At 42.4% G+C, this 18,777-nt stretch overlaps 6 protein-coding genes across 6 annotated transcripts; 3 read left to right on the top strand and 3 right to left on the bottom strand.

Moving 5' to 3' along the window:
* Window positions 1-5,764: 5,764 nt before the first annotated feature.
* On the bottom strand, window positions 5,765-7,306 carry ONS95_006466 (uncharacterized protein; the record flags this gene model as incomplete). The annotated part of the gene is made up of 4 exons (XM_058499929.1): window positions 5,765-6,472; window positions 6,608-6,642; window positions 6,694-6,817; window positions 6,866-7,306. The coding sequence occupies 4 exons, from the start codon at window positions 7,304-7,306 to the stop codon at window positions 5,765-5,767; spliced, it is 1,308 nt and encodes a 435-aa protein (XP_058349763.1).
* Window positions 7,307-7,979: 673 nt separating this feature from the next.
* On the top strand, window positions 7,980-9,868 carry ONS95_006465 (uncharacterized protein; the record flags this gene model as incomplete). The annotated part of the gene is made up of 6 exons (XM_058499928.1): window positions 7,980-8,137; window positions 8,191-8,588; window positions 8,641-8,674; window positions 8,723-8,776; window positions 8,830-9,500; window positions 9,549-9,868. The coding sequence occupies 6 exons, from the start codon at window positions 7,980-7,982 to the stop codon at window positions 9,866-9,868; spliced, it is 1,635 nt and encodes a 544-aa protein (XP_058349762.1).
* A 657-nt stretch (window positions 9,869-10,525) lies between these two features.
* Window positions 10,526-14,356, top strand: ONS95_006464 (uncharacterized protein). Its single transcript, XM_058499927.1, has 7 exons — window positions 10,526-10,765; window positions 10,840-10,894; window positions 10,975-11,357; window positions 11,407-12,230; window positions 12,294-12,428; window positions 12,476-12,600; window positions 12,653-14,356. The coding sequence occupies exons 1-7, from the start codon at window positions 10,618-10,620 to the stop codon at window positions 13,731-13,733; spliced, it is 2,751 nt and encodes a 916-aa protein (XP_058349761.1). The 5' UTR covers window positions 10,526-10,617; the 3' UTR covers window positions 13,734-14,356.
* ONS95_006463 (uncharacterized protein) lies at window positions 13,348-14,816 on the bottom strand. Its single transcript, XM_058499926.1, has 3 exons — window positions 14,236-14,816; window positions 14,022-14,129; window positions 13,348-13,977 (listed from the first exon to the last, which is right to left on the bottom strand). Exons 1-3 carry the CDS (start codon window positions 14,725-14,727, stop codon window positions 13,810-13,812), a joined length of 768 nt encoding a protein of 255 aa, XP_058349760.1. The 5' UTR covers window positions 14,728-14,816; the 3' UTR covers window positions 13,348-13,809.
* A 62-nt stretch (window positions 14,817-14,878) lies between these two features.
* ONS95_006462 (uncharacterized protein) lies at window positions 14,879-17,726 on the top strand. Its single transcript, XM_058499925.1, has 6 exons — window positions 14,879-15,396; window positions 15,447-15,845; window positions 15,895-16,147; window positions 16,195-16,389; window positions 16,436-16,633; window positions 16,680-17,726. Exons 1-6 carry the CDS (start codon window positions 15,202-15,204, stop codon window positions 17,615-17,617), a joined length of 2,178 nt encoding a protein of 725 aa, XP_058349759.1. The 5' UTR covers window positions 14,879-15,201; the 3' UTR covers window positions 17,618-17,726.
* A 125-nt stretch (window positions 17,727-17,851) lies between these two features.
* On the bottom strand, window positions 17,852-18,746 carry ONS95_006461 (uncharacterized protein). The gene is made up of 2 exons (XM_058499924.1): window positions 18,348-18,746; window positions 17,852-18,298 (listed from the first exon to the last, which is right to left on the bottom strand). Exons 1-2 carry the CDS (start codon window positions 18,655-18,657, stop codon window positions 17,952-17,954), a joined length of 657 nt encoding a protein of 218 aa, XP_058349758.1. The 5' UTR covers window positions 18,658-18,746; the 3' UTR covers window positions 17,852-17,951.
* Window positions 18,747-18,777: the final 31 nt, after the last annotated feature.

Raw genomic sequence — 18,777 nt, 5'->3', positions numbered from 1 at the left:
TAAAGTATAGTATTAGTAATATTACTAATATAGTTATAATAGAATATATAGCCGAACTAAATAAAGCTATAGTTAAGGCTGACGTTAGTATTAAGACTACTATACTAGTTACTAAGGAGGTACTAGAACTAATAGATATTACTCTAGCAGAGCTTTTATAAAGCTCGGGGGTAGTACTAAAGGTATAAGAGCTGATAGAGGTCGACTTACTAAAGCTCTCTTAGACCTCTGAATTAGCTCCTTATAAAAGTTAGACCTTAAGGGTAGAGAGTAATAATATAGTCCTTTATAATAATAACTTCACTAATAGTAATAGAGATTTAACTCTTTATAAAAGGTTAAGTTAAGGCGCCCTAAGAGATACTAAAGCTACGGAGACTAATTATCTCTTATCTTAATACTAGAGGGATATTATAAGTAGTAATAATACCGGTCTAAGTATTAAGGAGGCGCGCTAATAAATATACCCTTAAGTCGTATTACCTAGCTAATAGCTATAAGACCTTAAGTAATAAGTCACTAAGCTTCTAGAAGCTCCTCTTAAAGCGATAGGGACTAAGTTTCTATAAGTAATTAGAAATAGCTGCTAATAATAGCGAGTAATAGAGCGTAATTAAATTCAAGTAACTTAAGAAGCTTAGAGAGAACGTGAAAAGCTTATTACACGCGGCTATTACTTTATAGTAGTAGCTTTAAGATAAGATAGCTACTCGCGCTTTTAAGAGTTTACTATAACTTTCTATAGTAAGACTCTGATATAAGCTAATAGCTATAACACTATTATACTTCATGTAGTAGTTTTAAGCGCTATATTAGATATCTGAGTAAAGGCAGGAGCCTCTAACTTATAAAACTAATATTAAAAGAAGCTCCTAAAGCTACTTAAAAACTAGAGGGAGCTAAAGAGTTACTTATATAGCAAGTAGTTTAAAGCTAATACAGAAAAGAAGATATTAAACTTAGAAGCTCGAGACTATTAGAGACTAATTCCTAGGGAAAACGTAGCTACTTTACTAATTCCCTTAAAGTAAGTATTTACTTATAAAGTAGATTCTATAAGATAGCTTAAGTGTTACAAGTCTCAGATTATAATATAAGGTAATATATAAGATAACTCTATAATATTCTTAACTTACGTAGCTACACTCGTAGTAAGGTTATTTTAAGTTATAATAACACTAGCAGCTTAATTCGACTTAGAAGTAAAGTAGTTTAATATAATTAACACCTTTATTAACGTAAAGAGAGATAAGAAAAGCGCCTTAGTCTTATATTTCCCTTTAGAAAACTAGAAAAAACTAGGAATAATAGTAGAAATTAACTAAGCGCTTTATAACTTAAGAGACTTACTTATACTCTAGTATAGCGACTTTATAAAGATACTTAGTAAGCTAGACTTATCTCTACTTGTAGAGAAGTTATATATCTTTATAAACTAATATAGGACTATCTTTATAACGTTCTATATTAATGATATTCAGGTCTTATATTATATCAGATACGCCGAAAAGAGCTAAATAATTATAAACAGACTATACAAGGCGTATAAGCTAATAGTCCTAAGAGATATAGAATAATTCTTAAAAGTGTAAGTAGTATAGAATAAGGAAAAGAAGATAATATCTCTCTTATATAATATTTATATTAAGAAAATAGCTTAGAAGTTTAATATAGTAAACGGGAAGTACTCTAGCACGCCTCTCCTGTACTATAAGCTAGTTAAGAACCTTAGTATAGCAACTTTTAAGTAAATTAAGAAGTATTAAAAGAAGGTTAAGTTAGTACTATATATAACTATTATACTCTAGCTAAATATCGCTTTTATAGCCTCTTAACTATTATACTTCCTTACTAACCTAAGCGCGCTATATTTAGAGGTAGTTAATTAGACTATATAATATCTATTCAGCTTAAGATTCCTAGCTATTATCTATAGTTAGAAGGATAAAGAGATATATCTTCTTATTACCTTAGACGTGTTCTTTATAAATAATACTAAATCGTGTCGTTTCTCCTAAGGATTCCTAATTATACTATTTAGAGGAGCTATTATTTAGAAAGCCTCCTAATAAGATACTATTACTACTTTAATAACCGAGGCAGAGCTTCTTAGTATAAAACGGACTACTAAAGAGGTAATAGCGCTTTAAAAGTTCTTTAAAAAGCTAAAGCTTAATATAGGAGCTCCGTGGAATATAATACGATAATAAATAAACGATTTAGCTGATAGTTAAAGAGAACTAGCGAATCTTAATAAAGCTTCAGCACGTTGATATATAGAATATATAGCTATAATAAGAGTATAAAAAGGGGAGTTTTTAGATAACATATCTCTTAATAAATAATATACTAGCTAATAGCTTAACTAAAAACCTACTAAAGCAGAAGTTTAAAGTATTTATTACTCTTTTAAACCTTTAAGACTCTTAAGCTGATATTAAGAAGCTCGCTTAAGCTATATAATCTATATAGATACTTTCTTTTATCATGTTTCTTCACCTTCTATTTACAGTTCTTAAACGCTATTAGAGAGGAGAGAAGAGGTAGAATTATAAGACCTGATCCTAAGCTACTACTTCAGGGTTATAAAGCCGTACTAACACGCTAGCTTGAACTATAATAATAAAGAGGTAATATTCCTAAGCTACTACTTAAAAGTTATAAAGCTTATACCGCTTACTAAGAAGGGAGGAGAAGATTAATTTAACTACTAAGTAGCGCTAGTTATAATATTAACCTCCGCTAAGGTAGAAGCATATAAGGCTAAATACGCTATAAGGGCGATAATAGTAGCTCCTGTAAAGCCGGAGCTTATTCTTATAGTACTAAAAACAGAGCAAGAGAAGAGAATAGTAGTCTCTCTATAGAGAGTAAAGGTAAGAGTAGAGGTAGCAGCTGATATTAATAGTTAGATAATATCTGAAATCTATAAGATTACTATTATAACTTACAGATAATAGTATAAATCTTATCCTTATTCTTATCCTTATTCTCCTTAGCCTTTAAGGCCTTTCGAATAGTAGCCTAGCGGACTATAAGAGCTTATATATATTACAGAGTCAGCTTTACTTAACACTTTAATATTAATACATTAATACTTTATTATTTTAATACTATAATATAAGAAAATACTTACACGTATACCCTCTAGGAAAGCCCGAGCTACTAAGTAGCTAGCAAAGAGTTCAGCAGCGTAAGCGAGAGTAGTAATATAACTTGATTTATTATTTTTATAATAATAAAAACAGCGCGAAGGTATCACTTTATTATAATAAAGGTCGCCTAGTATACCTCGTAAACTACTACGAATATAGTAGCTATAAGGCATAATACAGATAGCCCCTGTTATAGTAGGGCAGTAGGTAGGAGTTAGTACTAGTGTTAATAGTAGTAATAATAATAGTAGTAGTAGAGTAGTAGTAGTAAGGGAGCTATAGTAGCTATAGGCTTATTTTATAAGTATTAGCGTAGTTCTAACAATTCCTTATAACACTAACTATATTAGAATCTTTAAATTAATAACTTATAGTCTTTTTCTTCACTACGTAAGTAGTAGCAAGGTTAGAGGCACATGAGGCGTAGGTAGCGTGAGAGCTTTTAGCTATATTTACTAATATTATATCGAAGTTATTATTTAAAGAAAGAGTATTTAAAGGGACTTACTTAGTTTATATATTTAGAGCTATTAGGCGCTTAAGACCTAACGCTATTAGTTAGTATCAACTCTTATTATAGTTCAGGTAGTATTATCTATACTATTTATATCGCTTTACTTACTATTATAAAGCTAAGTAAGAGGGTATATTATACACTTAACGCATTTAAGGCACTCTCTAAGGCGCTCCAGCTAACTAGAGGCTACTTATATAACTAGAACTCCTAAAGCTTCCTCTTATAAGGGAGCTCTAGAATACTTTAATAAATTAAGACTTTTATACTATATAAAGCTCCTTCTTATAGTACACGATAGTAGAGGACTATAGTAATAAGACTAATCTTCTCTCTTTTTAAACCTTATCTATTAAACGTTATATATACTCTCGATTAAGCGTTCTAAACCTTTATAATTAGCTATAATTTAAAATACTTAAATATTTAATTAATCTAAGAGGCTATAGTTAAGCTTAAAGCTAGTAATATATTAAGAACGTCTTAGTTTATAATCCGGAATATCCCTTTAAAGTTTTTTAACGTAGCTTTCTATACTTTTATATTATTTAGGATAACTTATTTAAGAAACGTGTTCTTAAACTCCTTCTATCGGAATAGGATTTATAAGTAAGGATTACTGTCTATATAGCTTAAGGGTTATATAAGTTAAGCTAAAGCTTCTATTCGCTATATATCTCCTCTAGTGTTTAGGTAGTATATCTATAATAGGTGTTTCTCTGTGTTCTTAAGGCTATTACTATTAAAGATATATTCTTTATATTAAGAAAACCGCTAGTTATAATAACCTAATATTATTAGTATAGATAGCCTCTTTATAATCTTACTTATAGCGTTTATAGGCCTAAAATTAAAGCTTTTTAATATCTATAAGATTAATAAGATTATATCTAAGCTCCTAGACCTAGGAACACTTTAGTTTCTTTATTATAGGACTTAAGCTCTTCCTATAAGGTAATTTCCTTATATTAACCTCTCGATTATTATATAAAAGCTAACTATAGACGTAAGAAGAGTAATCAGATAGCAGATTAAGGCGTTAAAGTTAAAAAGAGTTATAGAACTTGTTATATATCGCCGCAGGTTATTAATAGGTATCACGGAGTATTTTAAGAGGCTCTAGTATAAGAGAAGATATTATATAGGAATTACTTATTATATAGCTAAAAATACTAGCTTCAGAGAGTACAGATAATATCATAGAGCCTTAAGAGGTAGTATCATTAACTACGATAGGTGAGGTTCGTTAAGATATAGTATTAAGGCTGATTTTAATAGAATTAAAGAGATATTATAAGAGTTTAATATTTATAATACAGATTATTATTATCCTACCGCTCTTTACCGCCTAATTTTAGCCTATTAGAGGTAGTTTTCTCGCTCCGGGACCTTGAATATCGCTAAGTTAAGTATTAAAAAAACACTAAAACCCCTACTAAAATAACTCTAAAATCACTAATAGAAGTACCTCTAGCTTATAAGCTACTAATTAGCTTAGAAAAAAACACTAGCTAACTGACTTATAAGTTTAAGCTAGCTGATTAGCTAGCTTATAAGCCGGCTGACTTATTGGGACCTCTGGGCTTCGTTGATACTTTGAACAGTGTTCGGCTCAGGGCAAGAATTATGACTGCTTTGACAACAGGTGTTATTGCGGATAAAGGAAGGAGGCTACATAAATCTGGGTGGAAATCGGGCTTGTTCCTGACCAAAATGTTTTTGTGCATTGTGGACTCGGTACATGGAGGAACTGGCACGATGAATGTACTAAGGAGGATCTAGGACATGAGGGGTCTGAGCTAGTTACTTAGGAAATCGACAATGCCAATTCGAATCCTTCCAACGCCGTTTCCTCCCCGTGAAACAACGTGAACTTCCCAATTATCGGGTATAGTTGACTTGTCTATATTTCTCTGTAGAAAATTCAAAGCCGATTTTGTAAAGACTGCGCTTATTCGCCTATTGCTTTAAACTTGCAGCTATATGATGTTTAAGAATATGATAACTTAGTAAGAAATACTTGAACACTCTAGCAATTACGCAAGGTAGTACTGATCGGGAAAAAGTATAGTATTGAAGTAATTCGCCGTTCTATTTATGACAATGAGTTGGCCACCCACTCCTGGTTGTCTAAACCATTCACACCGCTGACATCCCCAGCATCCAGATATCCACTGACAACCCCTTTAGGATCCCACTTCTTCCTCAACTTCATCAGCTTCTCCGCATTCTCATCTTTCCAAAACTTCGTTTTCCGCTGCTGAAAATCACTGTCGCCCAGGTACGCCCCAACACTTGACAGAGCAACGTCCTTCATAATATCATGAACCCAATTTCTACATCTCACATCGTCTTCAGGTTTCTCCCAGATAGTGTACAAGGCAAAGTAATGATCCGATTGCATACTCAGTGCCATGTCTGGCAAAACTCTTCGGCTACCAGGAGCCATGCTGAACCATAATGCGAAGCTCTTCTTGTGCGGTAATGTCGTGAAAGCTTTTTCTAAAACAGCCGTCGCATTTGAGTTATTTGCCAAATATGCATTTTCAGCGCAATAACGATGGTTCGAAGGATTGGCAGCAGCTTGGTCGGCGTATTGTTCTTTAATGCTTGTTGGCTCGCTAATTATTTCGACAAGAGCTCCCGGGGGTCGAGTACTGTTTATAGGTTCGAGAGCTACAAGGGCAGCTTCGTGTGTTGACTGAAAGGTTACGGTGTTGGCCATGATGCATGGTTGGTCGAGCCCCGGAGGCGTAAGTCCAACAGCTACGATTTCGTTGCCATCGTCTGATGTGGGAGATATCTGTTTCTATTAAACTGGAAGTATGCAACCCAGTACCGAGAGACTTGCCTCTGTGATCCAGTCCATGACGACTTTGTACTGTGATATTGGATAGATGAAAATCGATTTTAGCATGACCTCTGGCCTGGAGCGAACCTTGAGGTAAAACCTGGTCACAATGGCAGGAAAACCTGACAAGCGTGAGCGCTTTGCATCTCCAGCTACAAAATTACGTTTCTTACCTGGTCCTGCCCCTCGTGCGCACCAGAACAGGTCACTGTTTTCTGTCTCGTTACAGTGTAAGCTCTCCCCGGCGGCAGTCACCACATCAATACCCGCGATCTGCTCACAAGCCCATCCCCAATTCTAGTACTGTCAGCAAAAGCAAAACTCATCAATGATCTTAACATATACCTTGCAATTCCAACCCATTCCACCTTGAAGCAGAAACCCACCAATTCCGACATCGGGACAATGTCCACCACAAAACAACAAACCTTCTGGTACCAACTTATCGTTTAGCATCATCCCCGTGGTACTCGGCGATGCAGCAACAATCATTTTTTCTTTATTCACTTCTAGATACTTCATATTCCCCAAGTCAATCAAAATAGCATCATCTCTAACACTCCATGCGGCCCAGCTGTGCCCACCAGATCTAACCGAGACCCTGCATCCGAGTTTATTGGCGAGCTGGACAGCTTCATGGACATGTGCTGGATGTGTTGCTTCAACCACTGCTCTGGGATAGCGATTTGGTCTTCTTGCATTGAATACTCGCCCGACCCGTGCTTTTTCGTAGGTGTCTTTTGGGGCATCTTTATGCCAGACGATTGGGAGTGGAGGAATTGCCATAGTGAAGTTAAGTTCCGTCTTTGGTAAAATAAAATAACAGTCAACAGGATACAATGTCAGATCTAGAAAAATTCAAAGTAAACAACTTTATCTAGCGATTTTCGGACCCTGGTATATGAAAATATTATGATACCCGCGATTGAACTAATTACCCCACACTCGTCTAGCTGATTTACTCTCATCAGGTATTTCGGGTTGTGGACACAAAATGACTCGATCGAGCCGCGTTCCTCTCCACATCGGCTTGTGCTATCTCCACATGCCGCATTCAACAACACGCGTTGCAAGCTTGGAGTTCTTGCCCAGACACCAAAAGGGTCTTGGCCATACAGGGTTAAGTCAGCCAAGTTCTTGACGCCTACAGAGGTACGACTCGTGAGGAGCATCTCCAAGATCTCCAAGTCGTATGCACAGACTCGCCTGGCCTTCGACTTCTGATTTGCGGGTCTGCGGGGGAGGCGTCAACAATCTCACGACTTCGAATTGATGGCATCTTGGCTTGGTGTTGTATATCTACATCATGTAGACAAGCTGCCCTCTTGACATCGAATGAAGATCAGCCTATTCATCTGACGATTTTCAACTTGACAAGTCGCAAGTTCAAGCCCGTTTTCAGTTCTTCAATTTTATATCCCAATATCAAAACTTGATTCCGAATCACTCTGCAGCAACAATGTCAACAATGATTGAGCCAATCAACACCAACCATGGTACCAAAGAACCCATCAAGAAGATCCAAACACTAGGAAGCGTTCGCCAAAGAGATGAGCACACGAACGAAATCATATTGATCCCAACGCCATCTCAAGATCCCAATGATCCTCTGAATTGGTTCGCCATCTCCAGGCATTACACAACTTCTACAGAAGCTGACTATATCACAGGAGTAAACCACGCAAGTACTACATGGCAATTCTCATCTGCCTGGCCATGTTCATGTGCAACTTTCTTGCCGCTGGACCATCGGTAGCCATCCTTGAAACAGCTCTCGAATTCTTCCCTCCCATTGCAGGCCCAGATGGAATCTCTGCTGCCATCGCCAAAACAGCATACTTCTTCACCACTACTTCCCTTCTCCAAGGAACGGGTAACTTGGTCTGGATGCCACTGGTGAACAAATATGGTCGTCGCCCTATTTATATTGCCTCCTACACCTTATACTTCGCTGTTGCCCTGTGGTTGTCCTTTACCAAGGTATATGGAAGCTTTTTGGCTGCTCGTATCTTGATGGGGCTCGCATCGGGAGCTGCTGAGACCATGGCGCCTCTCTCCATTGCTGATGGTAGGTCAATGTCTTGGATTAGAATAGAAACGTACGCTGACATGACTTGCAGTATTCTTCTTGCACGAGCGTGGTGCGGTGATGGCGTAAGTACTATCGTCTCACATGTACTGAATGTAACTAATGACCTTTAGTATGTACACATCTGCATTATCCTGTGGTGTAGCGGGTGGTATGATTATCGCTGGGTAAGCATCTTCCTCCCTACATTCCGCATGAGCATCTGTTCTGACTAGAGCAGACTCATCACCATCCACAACACCTGGAGAACCATCTATTACGTCGGCGCAGCTCTGATCGGCACGCTTCTCATTCTCGTCATTTTCACCTTTCCAGAGACAAGCTACATTAGAGATATCACACCAACCACTAGCAGCTCAGAAACAGGTGTCTCTGATGAAAAGCTGGGAACTACATCAATCGAACTCGCAGAGAATGGATCCCGAACCATCCCAAAATGCAAGACCTATCTGCAAAATCTCAAGCTCTTCAGCGGTATATACACCAATGAGTCTCTACTCGACCTTTTCCTCAGACCCATTGCACTTGTCGTACTTCCTCCTGTTCTCTGGGGTTCCCTTGTAATGTCCGTCACAATCGGCTTTCTAGTCGCTGTGTCTTCGAACGTCGCTCCTGCGTTCGACACAGCATATGGGTTTGTGGCCTGGCAGACAGGGCTTTGCTTCATCTCGGCCATCATCGGATCTCTTATCGGAATTTTCGCTGGAGGTCATTTGAGTGATAAAGTGACGGACTACTTTACCAAGCGGAATGGAGGTCTGAGAGAGCCAGAAATGAGACTTCCAGCCATCGCTATCAGTTTAATCACAACGCCGTTGGGACTCATATTGTTTGGAGTCGGGATCCAGAACAAGCTTCATTGGATTTGTCCCACAATTGGTCTTGGTCTCTGTAAGTATATTCGCCATTTCATGCTGTTCCGAGCTAACAGATCTATAGTGAACTTCTCAATTGTCCAGGCCACCAACGTTTCTCTTGTCTATACCATCGACTGCTACCGACCTATTGCCGGCGAAGTCACTGTCACTTCCATGGCGCTGAAGTCATGTTTCGGATTCCTCCTGTCATTCTATACCAACCCTTGGATTGAAAAGGTCGGATATCTCAATGCGTATGGTACGATGGCTGGCATTGCAGCGGCCATTCTTTTGTTTGCTATCCCGATCTACATCTTTGGCAAACGCATTCGACATGCCACTTGGCACTGGTCGGTAGTCAAGTATGTTCATTGGGATGATGATCGGGAGGTTGGTGAATAGATTGTCTTTTAGGACTAGGTTCGAGTTGTCATGTTGAGAGATTGCCAAGAGATGTGCTTTAGTTACTTGACTTTGGGGAGATACTTCAAGTATGATTGGATACGGACATGTACTTCAAGAGTATTAATGAGAACATGGTCCAATATCACCAGTCTGCCAACAGTAATTCAGCGAAGTGTCATTCATTACAGGCATGGACATGATCAAGCTACAGTGCCTATCCCACATAAATAACAGTGGCCGATTAAGGCACGTGAAGAACACTACAACTAGTTGTTTAACAGTTTATTTCTTAATAATCAATGAGAAAAAGTAATTAAGACTTTCAGACTATCTTTTAAAATACTCTTTAAGTATTCGTGCAACATTAAGAAGTTTTATACGAAGTAGTACTTTAACAAATCCACAGCTAATCGCAGTTCAACACTTTGCCTGAATCGACCACTTTTATTTACGCGGGATAGAGCGCCTCCTCGCTAAACTCCCCTGTTCGAGCCCCGTTTAGCGACCCAGATAACCGAGAGCCTCTAATTTAGTGATTCGCTGACACGCGTCCTTTTCCCGCAGCTTCCCCGGACGAGTCAGTTTTAACTCCCGCCCCCGGTTTCCTTTAAAATCGCCTGCACCCCGCGTTTCGGGTCGGAGTCAACGTCTCCTCCACATCCCTTATATTTACAACCTTCGTTGCATTTACCCATCCTCCTCCACCATCAATTTCCTCCGCCGGGAGAGTGCTGTGGAGTACAGACATGGAGCAGCAGATGGAACACCAGAATCCCGGAGCCGACCGCAAAAGCCCGACTCCTGTTCCAAATGCGGCTCCAAGCCCCTTCAAGTGTAATGTCTGTCAGAGGAGCTACTCCCGAGTCGATCACTTAGCTCGGCATTTTCGTTCACGTAAGTTCTGGATTCGCTTCCCCTGTTGTCTTTAGGGCAGATCGGATACTGATTCTGTGGCTTGTGACGAATAGATACAGCTGAAAGGTCATACCGTTGTGACGTTTGTTCGAAGTCGTTCACTAGAGCGTGAGTCTCCACTTGTCAGATCTGGATTTAGTTGCATCTTCATTCGTGCACCAAAGAGACTGTTCAACTAATTCAGACAGGGATCTATTGAAAAGGCATGCTTCAGCTCATACAGACAATAGTCGACGCCGCAAAAGCAATCAGCCACGTGCTGGCCGGGTCTCGCAAGCTTGTAAAGCATGCGCAGGAGCAAAGCTGAAATGCAAGGAAGAGAAACCTTGTCAAAGATGTGTGTCCAAAGGAATCAGATGTGACTATAACGAACAAGAACACAGAAATGTGGAGTCTTGGCGAGGCGGAAGCATCGATGAAAATATTATTCCAGGAAATAATAGTGCAATGACAGACGCTGGAAGGACAAGCGATATGACTTTTGATGCGGGAAACGGTGCAGGGCTCGAGGACTGGATGCTGGGCAATGCTCATAATGGCACTGGGCAGAATGGTTCGATTGGCATGGATCGTATGCTCCCGTCCTTAACTCTATTAGCCAGGCTCTAATCCTCTTCCAGAGATGCCCGGAATGCTACCTCCAGATCCTAACACAGCTGCGATAATGGAAGTCAATGACAATCTTTTCGCCGATTTCCTAAGAGAAATCATGATGCCACACCAAGCCGGACCTTACGATGGTCAGATGCACGTAGACGGAGCTGAAACTCCGTCCGCAGCATTTCGTGATCTCTTTTCCTTTGGCCAGGATTCGAATCTCGAACTCAACAATCAAGACTACAACCTTATGGACTTCTATCAAGGAAAGAGCATAGGAGAACCATCCGTACCAAGACCACCAAATCGTGCATCAATCTCATTTCAAGCCGAGACACCCCAGTCAGAGGCTACGAATCAACCATCAACTGAGAGCCTAGCCCTGGGAACGGAGGCTTTCAAGCGATCACTTTGGTGCTGGACTCCGGTGCGGCAAGATGCTGGACATCAAGAGCAATCAAATTTCAATCTCCAACCGGAAGATGCTCCCAATCTAGGAACACAATTTGTCGTTAGCGAGCAAGTGGCTGCTAAAGTTTTTGGGCCCGAAGCACGAGACAAGATCGTTGCTATGATTCTCAGTACCTGTGAACGAGGCAACTTCCCGAAGGTTATGTCATCGTTCCCCTCAGCTGAGCTTTTGAACAGCTTGATGCAGTGCTTTTTGGCTTCTCATATTGCGCAGAATGATACCTGGATACATCTGCCGACGCTGAAGATAAACAAGCTCAGACCAGAGTTGCTGGCGAGCTTTCTGGCTGCTGGTGCCATGTTTAGCTCCTCGCTTACGATCAGAAAATTGGGCTTTGCAATTCAGGAGGCTGTTCGATTCTCTGTGCCAAAAGTGGTCAGTATTTCTGTTGTATCGACTTGAAAATAATGGAGACTAACTGGCATATCTGTGCAAAAGTGCGAAGAAAACAACTCCGTGACACGAGATCTAACCTTACTGCAAGGATTTCTCCTGAGCCTCGATGTTGGTCTTTGGAGTGGCAACAAGAGAAAGACAGAGTTGGCAGAAAGTCAAGCCTTAGTTGTCGTAACGGTATGTCGTCAATTTTGTACAGTGCATGACATAGCTAAGATCTCCAGATGTGCCGACGAGCCAGTCGTATGCTACGCTCAAGTTACCAAACCATCCGTCCTTTGGAATCGGATACCGGAAGAGTTCTTGAGCAGAAGTGGCGAGCTTGGGCTGAACAAGAATCGTTGAAGCGGTACGTCCCTTGCAAGTGCCTTTCTTAATAAGCCGAGCTGATACTTCTTCAGGCTCATCTTCCATCTCTTCATCCGTGATGCCCAGACAAGCATGTGCCTTGTAGTCCCAACTATCATTTCATATGCGGAACTCACCCTACCTCTGCCTCTTCCGAACGCCCTCTTTCTGGCTCCGACCGCCACAGCCTGGAAAGCATTATACCCATCGGAAAGCCTGACCGATCGTATTCCATCACTTCCTCAATGTCTTTACGACCTCTCTCCTCTAAACGCGCCCGGGGCACATCACCAGCTCGACATACCACTTTGTCTATCACTGGTTGCATATGGGATGTGGGGCTTGATCCTCGAGTTTCGTACCCTGAACTCGGTGCTCAAGGCACATCCATCTCCTAACCAATCTTACGGCTCTAATGCTTTGGTCATCGGGCACAGACACCAAGAGCTCTGCCAATTGTTGCAACACTTCACAGTCTCACTTCCTAGCACCAATGTGCAGGTTTCCAGTCGCCAAGCAAAAGCTTTTCCTACTAGTACCCTCGAATCTCAAATTCTAGCATCTCTCCTCCTTACTCATTTGCATGTATCTTTCAATGATATCCAATTGTTTGCTGGTAGGGAAGGAGATGAAGAGGCTAGAAGAGTGTATCCTGGCCTCCAAACCTGGGTAGAAAGTCGGGAAGCTCGAACTGCGCTATGGCATGCTGGGCAAGTCGTGCGCTACGCAAAAATGCTCGGGGGAGCAAGGGAATTTCTTGCCGTCGCTGTGTATCACGCAAGTCTGACATTCTGGGCTTACGGAGTACTGAGACTAGGGGGCGAGAGAATTCACACTGTTGGCCATTCTTCTAGCGATGAAAACTTGCTGGTCTGGCTGGACGGCGACGAAGTGGAAGATGTGAAGAGATTCGTGGCATTAGGAAGCGGGATGCCATGTTTCTCGGCTGCTGGGAAAGTCGCTAGACTCTCGGAACCAGAGAAAGTGATGAGCGCTATCATCAACGTGCTGAAAGGCATAGATGACCAAGAGTCTGCTAGAAACGAACAGACAGCAGTGCCTCCCTTGGTGGAGAATCTCAGCCAGTTAATCACGGAGCTAGGAAGCGCAGCTAGGGCTGTCATGAGCAATTGATAGCGTCATTTTGTGCATCATTTGCGGCGGGCCGATATTGATGCCATTGCAAATGCAGGTCCCTAAATTCTACAATCTACAACGACCACCCAGCATCAATGATAGCATTCGAGCCAGTCACAGTCTTGCTCTTGGCAAAACACAATACTTGCTCTGCAACGTCTTCGACCGTAGCGAAACGATTCAACTTGGTCTTAGCTTTGGAAGCCTCCAGCCTCTCTGGGGAAAACTTCAACCCCCATTCCTGTGTGTGTTAGTCTCCGTCATAAGGGTATTCAGTCGACATACTGTGAGCAATAGACCTGGAGACACAGAGTTCACTCTGATGTTTGGGCCGGAGATGGTGGCGAGGGTCTTGACTAGGTGAAGCTGTGCGGCTTTGGTTACGGAGTATGCCTAGCCATTGATTAGCGAGCTTACTGTGAAGACGAAGATGGAGAGGGCTGGTCATCCTTCGCGTATTGACCTGTCCGTAGAACGCTTTACGATGAAAGCAACTCACAATAGAACTACCGCTAGGCTTGACACCAGCCAAACTAGCCGTTGTAATGAAACATCCTTCAGATGCTTCCAAGTGTTTCTTCGCAGCGTGGAACAACCACAAATGCGACTTAACATTCATATTCCAGCAGCGATCCCAAACATCCTCATCGAGATTGTCATCCAGATCTGTGAATTCTGTGACCTCAGTCCAACCGCCATTAGAAAACACCACATCAATTCTTCCCATTCCATTTATGACTTCATCAACCAATCGTGCAATATCTGACTTTCGCGTCAAATCGGCTTTGATACTAAGGAAATTCTGCTTTCCATCTTGTGATGGTCCAATTGGCGAGAGCTTCTCGAGCTCGACCAACAAATCCAAAGCTCGCTTTTCATTGCTGGAGTAGTTGATCACGACTCTGTATCCTGCCGTTGCGAATACCTTCGCTGTAGCTGCTCCCACTCCGGCTGAGCCGGCGGTCACAAGAACGACAGGGGCAGCAGACATTGTGAAGGGCTGTCGGAGTTAAAATGAGATGGATGCTTGAGTGTATGTACGTGTTATGCAATTAGCGTATCTAATCGGCTTGTTAGTGCAATCTCTGATCAGTTGACCGTTCAAGCAAAATATCCCCAATCCTGCCTGGCCTCGTAAGCAGTGGAAAATTTGCGGGGTTCGGCATCAAGTGGAGGAATTGGGACTGAACCTAGAAAATAGGGGTTCGGTTGACCACATCCCGAAGCGAAGCATGCTGTCGCGAGAGCTGCACCCCACGTTTCGAACAGCTCCAGAAACTTTAAACGGCTCGGGACCGAAGTTCTGGTTCAAAATGTGGAGTGAGCTTGTTAGTGGTAGTGGAAATATCGAAGCTTGATCTAATTTATTTCGTTAAATCAAAGACTGCCTTTCACGTTCTCTCGTTCGAAGAATTTTCAAAGCTTCGTTGTTTACTTTCTTTCGTCTTCATTACACAATAGAAAAATGGCTACCAAACTCTACAATCCGGAGAACAACACCATGGCGAACGGCTACAGTAATGGCCATGTCAATAGTCATACCAATGGTTATACCAATGGTACAAGTGGACCGAGACCACTAAATATTGCGATCATAGGTGCTGGTATTGGTGGTTTGTCTGCTGCCATCGGCCTGAGAAAAAATGGACACAATGTTTCTGTGAGTTATTACTTTATCAAACTGATACTTGTATTCTAACGTACCACCAGCTCTACGAACAATCCCAATCCACCAGCGAAACAGGCGCAGCCATCCACCTCGCCCCTAATGCCAACGGACTCCTCAGACGGCATGGAATCATGGCAGAAGACTTCGGCGCAGTCGAGATGTGCAGATTAGCAGAATACGGTTTAAAAGGCGTTGAGACTCGGAAGGTGGAACTCCAGGAGCAGAATAAGTTGTGGCAGCATCCGTGGATGTTGGTACATCGCGTCAGGCTACACGACAGATTGAAGCTAGTGGCAACTGGAAAGGAGGGCAAGGGCAAACCTGCTGAACTTCATCTGTCAAGTAAAGTTATCGAAGTTGATCCGGAGAATGCATCGTTTGTCTTGGAGAGTGGGGAGAAGGTGCAGGCGGATTTGGTTTTGGGTGCTGATGGGATATATGTGAGTGAACTTCGGATCTTGGACTTACTTTATCTGACCCGTGCCCTAGTCAAAAACGAGACAATATGTATCTGGAAAACCAAGCAAGCTCTTCGGCTCAGGCAAAGCAGCTTTCAGATTCTTGATTGACCGGAAAGCAGCCTGCGAAGACCCACAGATTGCAAAGCTTTTGGAGAATGAGAATGAGTTGGTCATCTGGTATGGCACTGATAGAAGAGTTGTTGTGTATCCATGCGACAACAATGAGTTACTGAACTTCATCTGTATTCACCCAGAAGAAGAGTCGCACGGTGGTTCTACGGGTATGTTTCCATCCTATTGAGAGATTTGATATGCTAATCAGTTACAGAATGGAATAAGCAAGGATCGCTAGATCAACTTCTCAAAGTCTATCAAGATTTCGATCCAAAGCTTCTTGCGTTGTTCAAGAAAGCCGATCCAGAGAGCTTGAAGGTGTGGAAGCTACTCGACATGGAGGTTCTGCCCACGTGGGTGAAGGGCAAATTGGCAATTTTGGGCGATGCAGCGCATCCATTCCTTCCACGTCAGTTCTTTCCATCAATATGTTGGGCAAATTCTTACAAGACTAGATCAAGGGCAAGGTGGTGGAGTTGCTATGGAAGACGCTACAACCATTTCAGTTGTTCTCCCTCTAGGTACCACGCCAGAAGAGATTCCCGAGCGATTGCAATTATACGAGAAAATTCGTTACGAACGAGCCAACAACATCCAAGACTACTCTCGCCAAGCTGGAAAGGATTGTGTTGATAGCAAGCCCACAATTGACAGTGAGTGGCTACTTCTCAACTACAAGAACCACACTGACTTTCCAAGTGATGAAATACACAACATACAACTTCGGTTTCGACGAATACGACAATTCAACCAACATCTTCACCAAATGGCATCGAAACAAAAACCCAAACGTCTACTGGCGTATGCCAGTTGCGTTCGGCCCAGCACCTGGACCACGACAAGACATCTGGGGCAATCCTCGACCGTCACTCGCCCAGACCTTCCTTACAGCCTCCATCAAATTCAAGACTTCTCGAACGTTCCTCCAAAACCTCTTCCCAAATGAATCTTTCAAATTCAAATCTCCCGGCTCAGTTGCATACGCAAGCTTCTCTACCACCACACTGGGAAACATGACCTGGCTTGGAGGCGGCGGCTACAATCATTTCGGGCTGTACATTCACGGTGTGCAGTACACGAAGAAGGACGGCTCGACCATCGATGGGACTTACCTGCCTCTCCTCTTCGAATCGCTCACTGACCCTATCGTGAGCGGAAGAGACGAGCTCGGTATGCCGAAAGTGTACTGCGCGATAGACATCCACCGCCGAGCATCCAGCTACCGCATGGCAGCCTCATGGCAAGGTGCCAAATTCTGCGACTTCACGCTCGAGGGTCTCGAGACTGTCGACCCCGCGACCGAAAAGGGCACCATCGGAGGGGAAGCCGACTACGGAATCTTGGCGCACAGATATATCCCCGCGGTCGGCCGTGACATGAAGGGGAAAGCTGATGCGGAGTACTCTGTGGTGGTGCCGCATGAGGAGGAGGCGAAGGTTGTGCCGAGTACGGTGAAGAAGGTTGAGAAGCCGACGAGGGCGAGCGTTAAGTTTGATGCGCTGGATGTGGATGCGTTGCCGACGCTGCATCATATTGTTTCGGTGTTGGCGGATATTCCGATTTATGAGGTTGTTGGATCGAAGATTGTGGAGGGGACGGGGGTGCCGGATGTTAGTAGTGCGAGGAGGATTGAGTAGTTGTGATTTGTATTGGTGATCTTTCTGTAGGAGTTTCAGGGATCGCTTTAAATCGCATTCATAATTGACCTTTCTGTTCTATTTGAAGTGCTGCGAATGAGCATGCCCTATTCCTGGGAATCTTTGAGTCTGCTGTGTGCAGGACTGAAAACATTTAAGCGAGACGGCTTCTTTTCCAGTCCTAGTGAAATCTCCATCTACTCTGAAATTTCTAAATATTCACCATCTCAGAGCCAAGCAGTGATACTACTGTAAGGTTCCCAGCAGAAGACGCGAATAAGTTTTCTAGACTTTAATTTCATTGGTTTCTTCAACTCGACCACCGAGATTGAACTTAATTCCCTGACTTTGGAACTTCCAAGCCACCATAATCTTCCCCCAACTTCTTCCCCTCAACCTGAATCGGCTTACTCTCCTGCAAAATATACAACATACGTGCCCAGCTAGTCTTACTCATATTCTTCCACGCATGAATAGTACCTCGCTGAACACTAATGTCCCCTCTCTCCATCACTCTAGACTCTCCATCATCCAGGATGAGCTCTACAGATCCTTCCAACACAACACCATAGTCTAAAGAAACAGTTCTATGCATAGGAGATGTGGCTCCTGGTGGCATATCCACAAGACGGAGCACAGTTCCTCCGGGTATCATGACCCCGGGCAAGTTTTCGAGATAATCTGAAGCATATGTAAGAATACAAGTCCTTGTTTCAGAGAAATGACTTACTTGAGTAAATATTCACATCAGTGTTATTGCTCAGCTCCACTGGTGTCTGGTTCGTAGCATAGCAGAGCGAGAAAATGGCATCCTTGGGAATTTGCTGAAAGGGAATCTCCTCTGGCAACTCAGAGCTGAAAACTGCTTTGCCGGATTCATCGTGTGTAGTTATGAAGCGTTTTGGGTGGGAGAGCCCACGCGTTGAAGCTGGTGGTACTTCGGTCGTGTAAGCTGGGTATTGTTTTGGAGACATTTTTAAATTTAGTGCAAAAGTTTGTGTGCTAATCACAGATTGATTGATCAAGTGAACTGAGATCATAAGATATGAGTTCTCTAGCAATTATTTCGGACTCAACGGAATGCCGAATCCATCGCAGGTCGGTCCCCCGCACTCGGGATCGTTGTTAGAGTGCTGGTGACGCGCTTTGGAGGGGCAATC

Source organism: Cadophora gregata (genome assembly GCF_030347475.1).
Source record: "Cadophora gregata isolate MNR1 chromosome Unknown scaffold_18, whole genome shotgun sequence".
NCBI classification, from domain to species: domain Eukaryota; kingdom Fungi; phylum Ascomycota; class Leotiomycetes; order Helotiales; family Ploettnerulaceae; genus Cadophora; species Cadophora gregata.
This window is presented reverse-complemented; position numbering and strand designations above follow the sequence as displayed.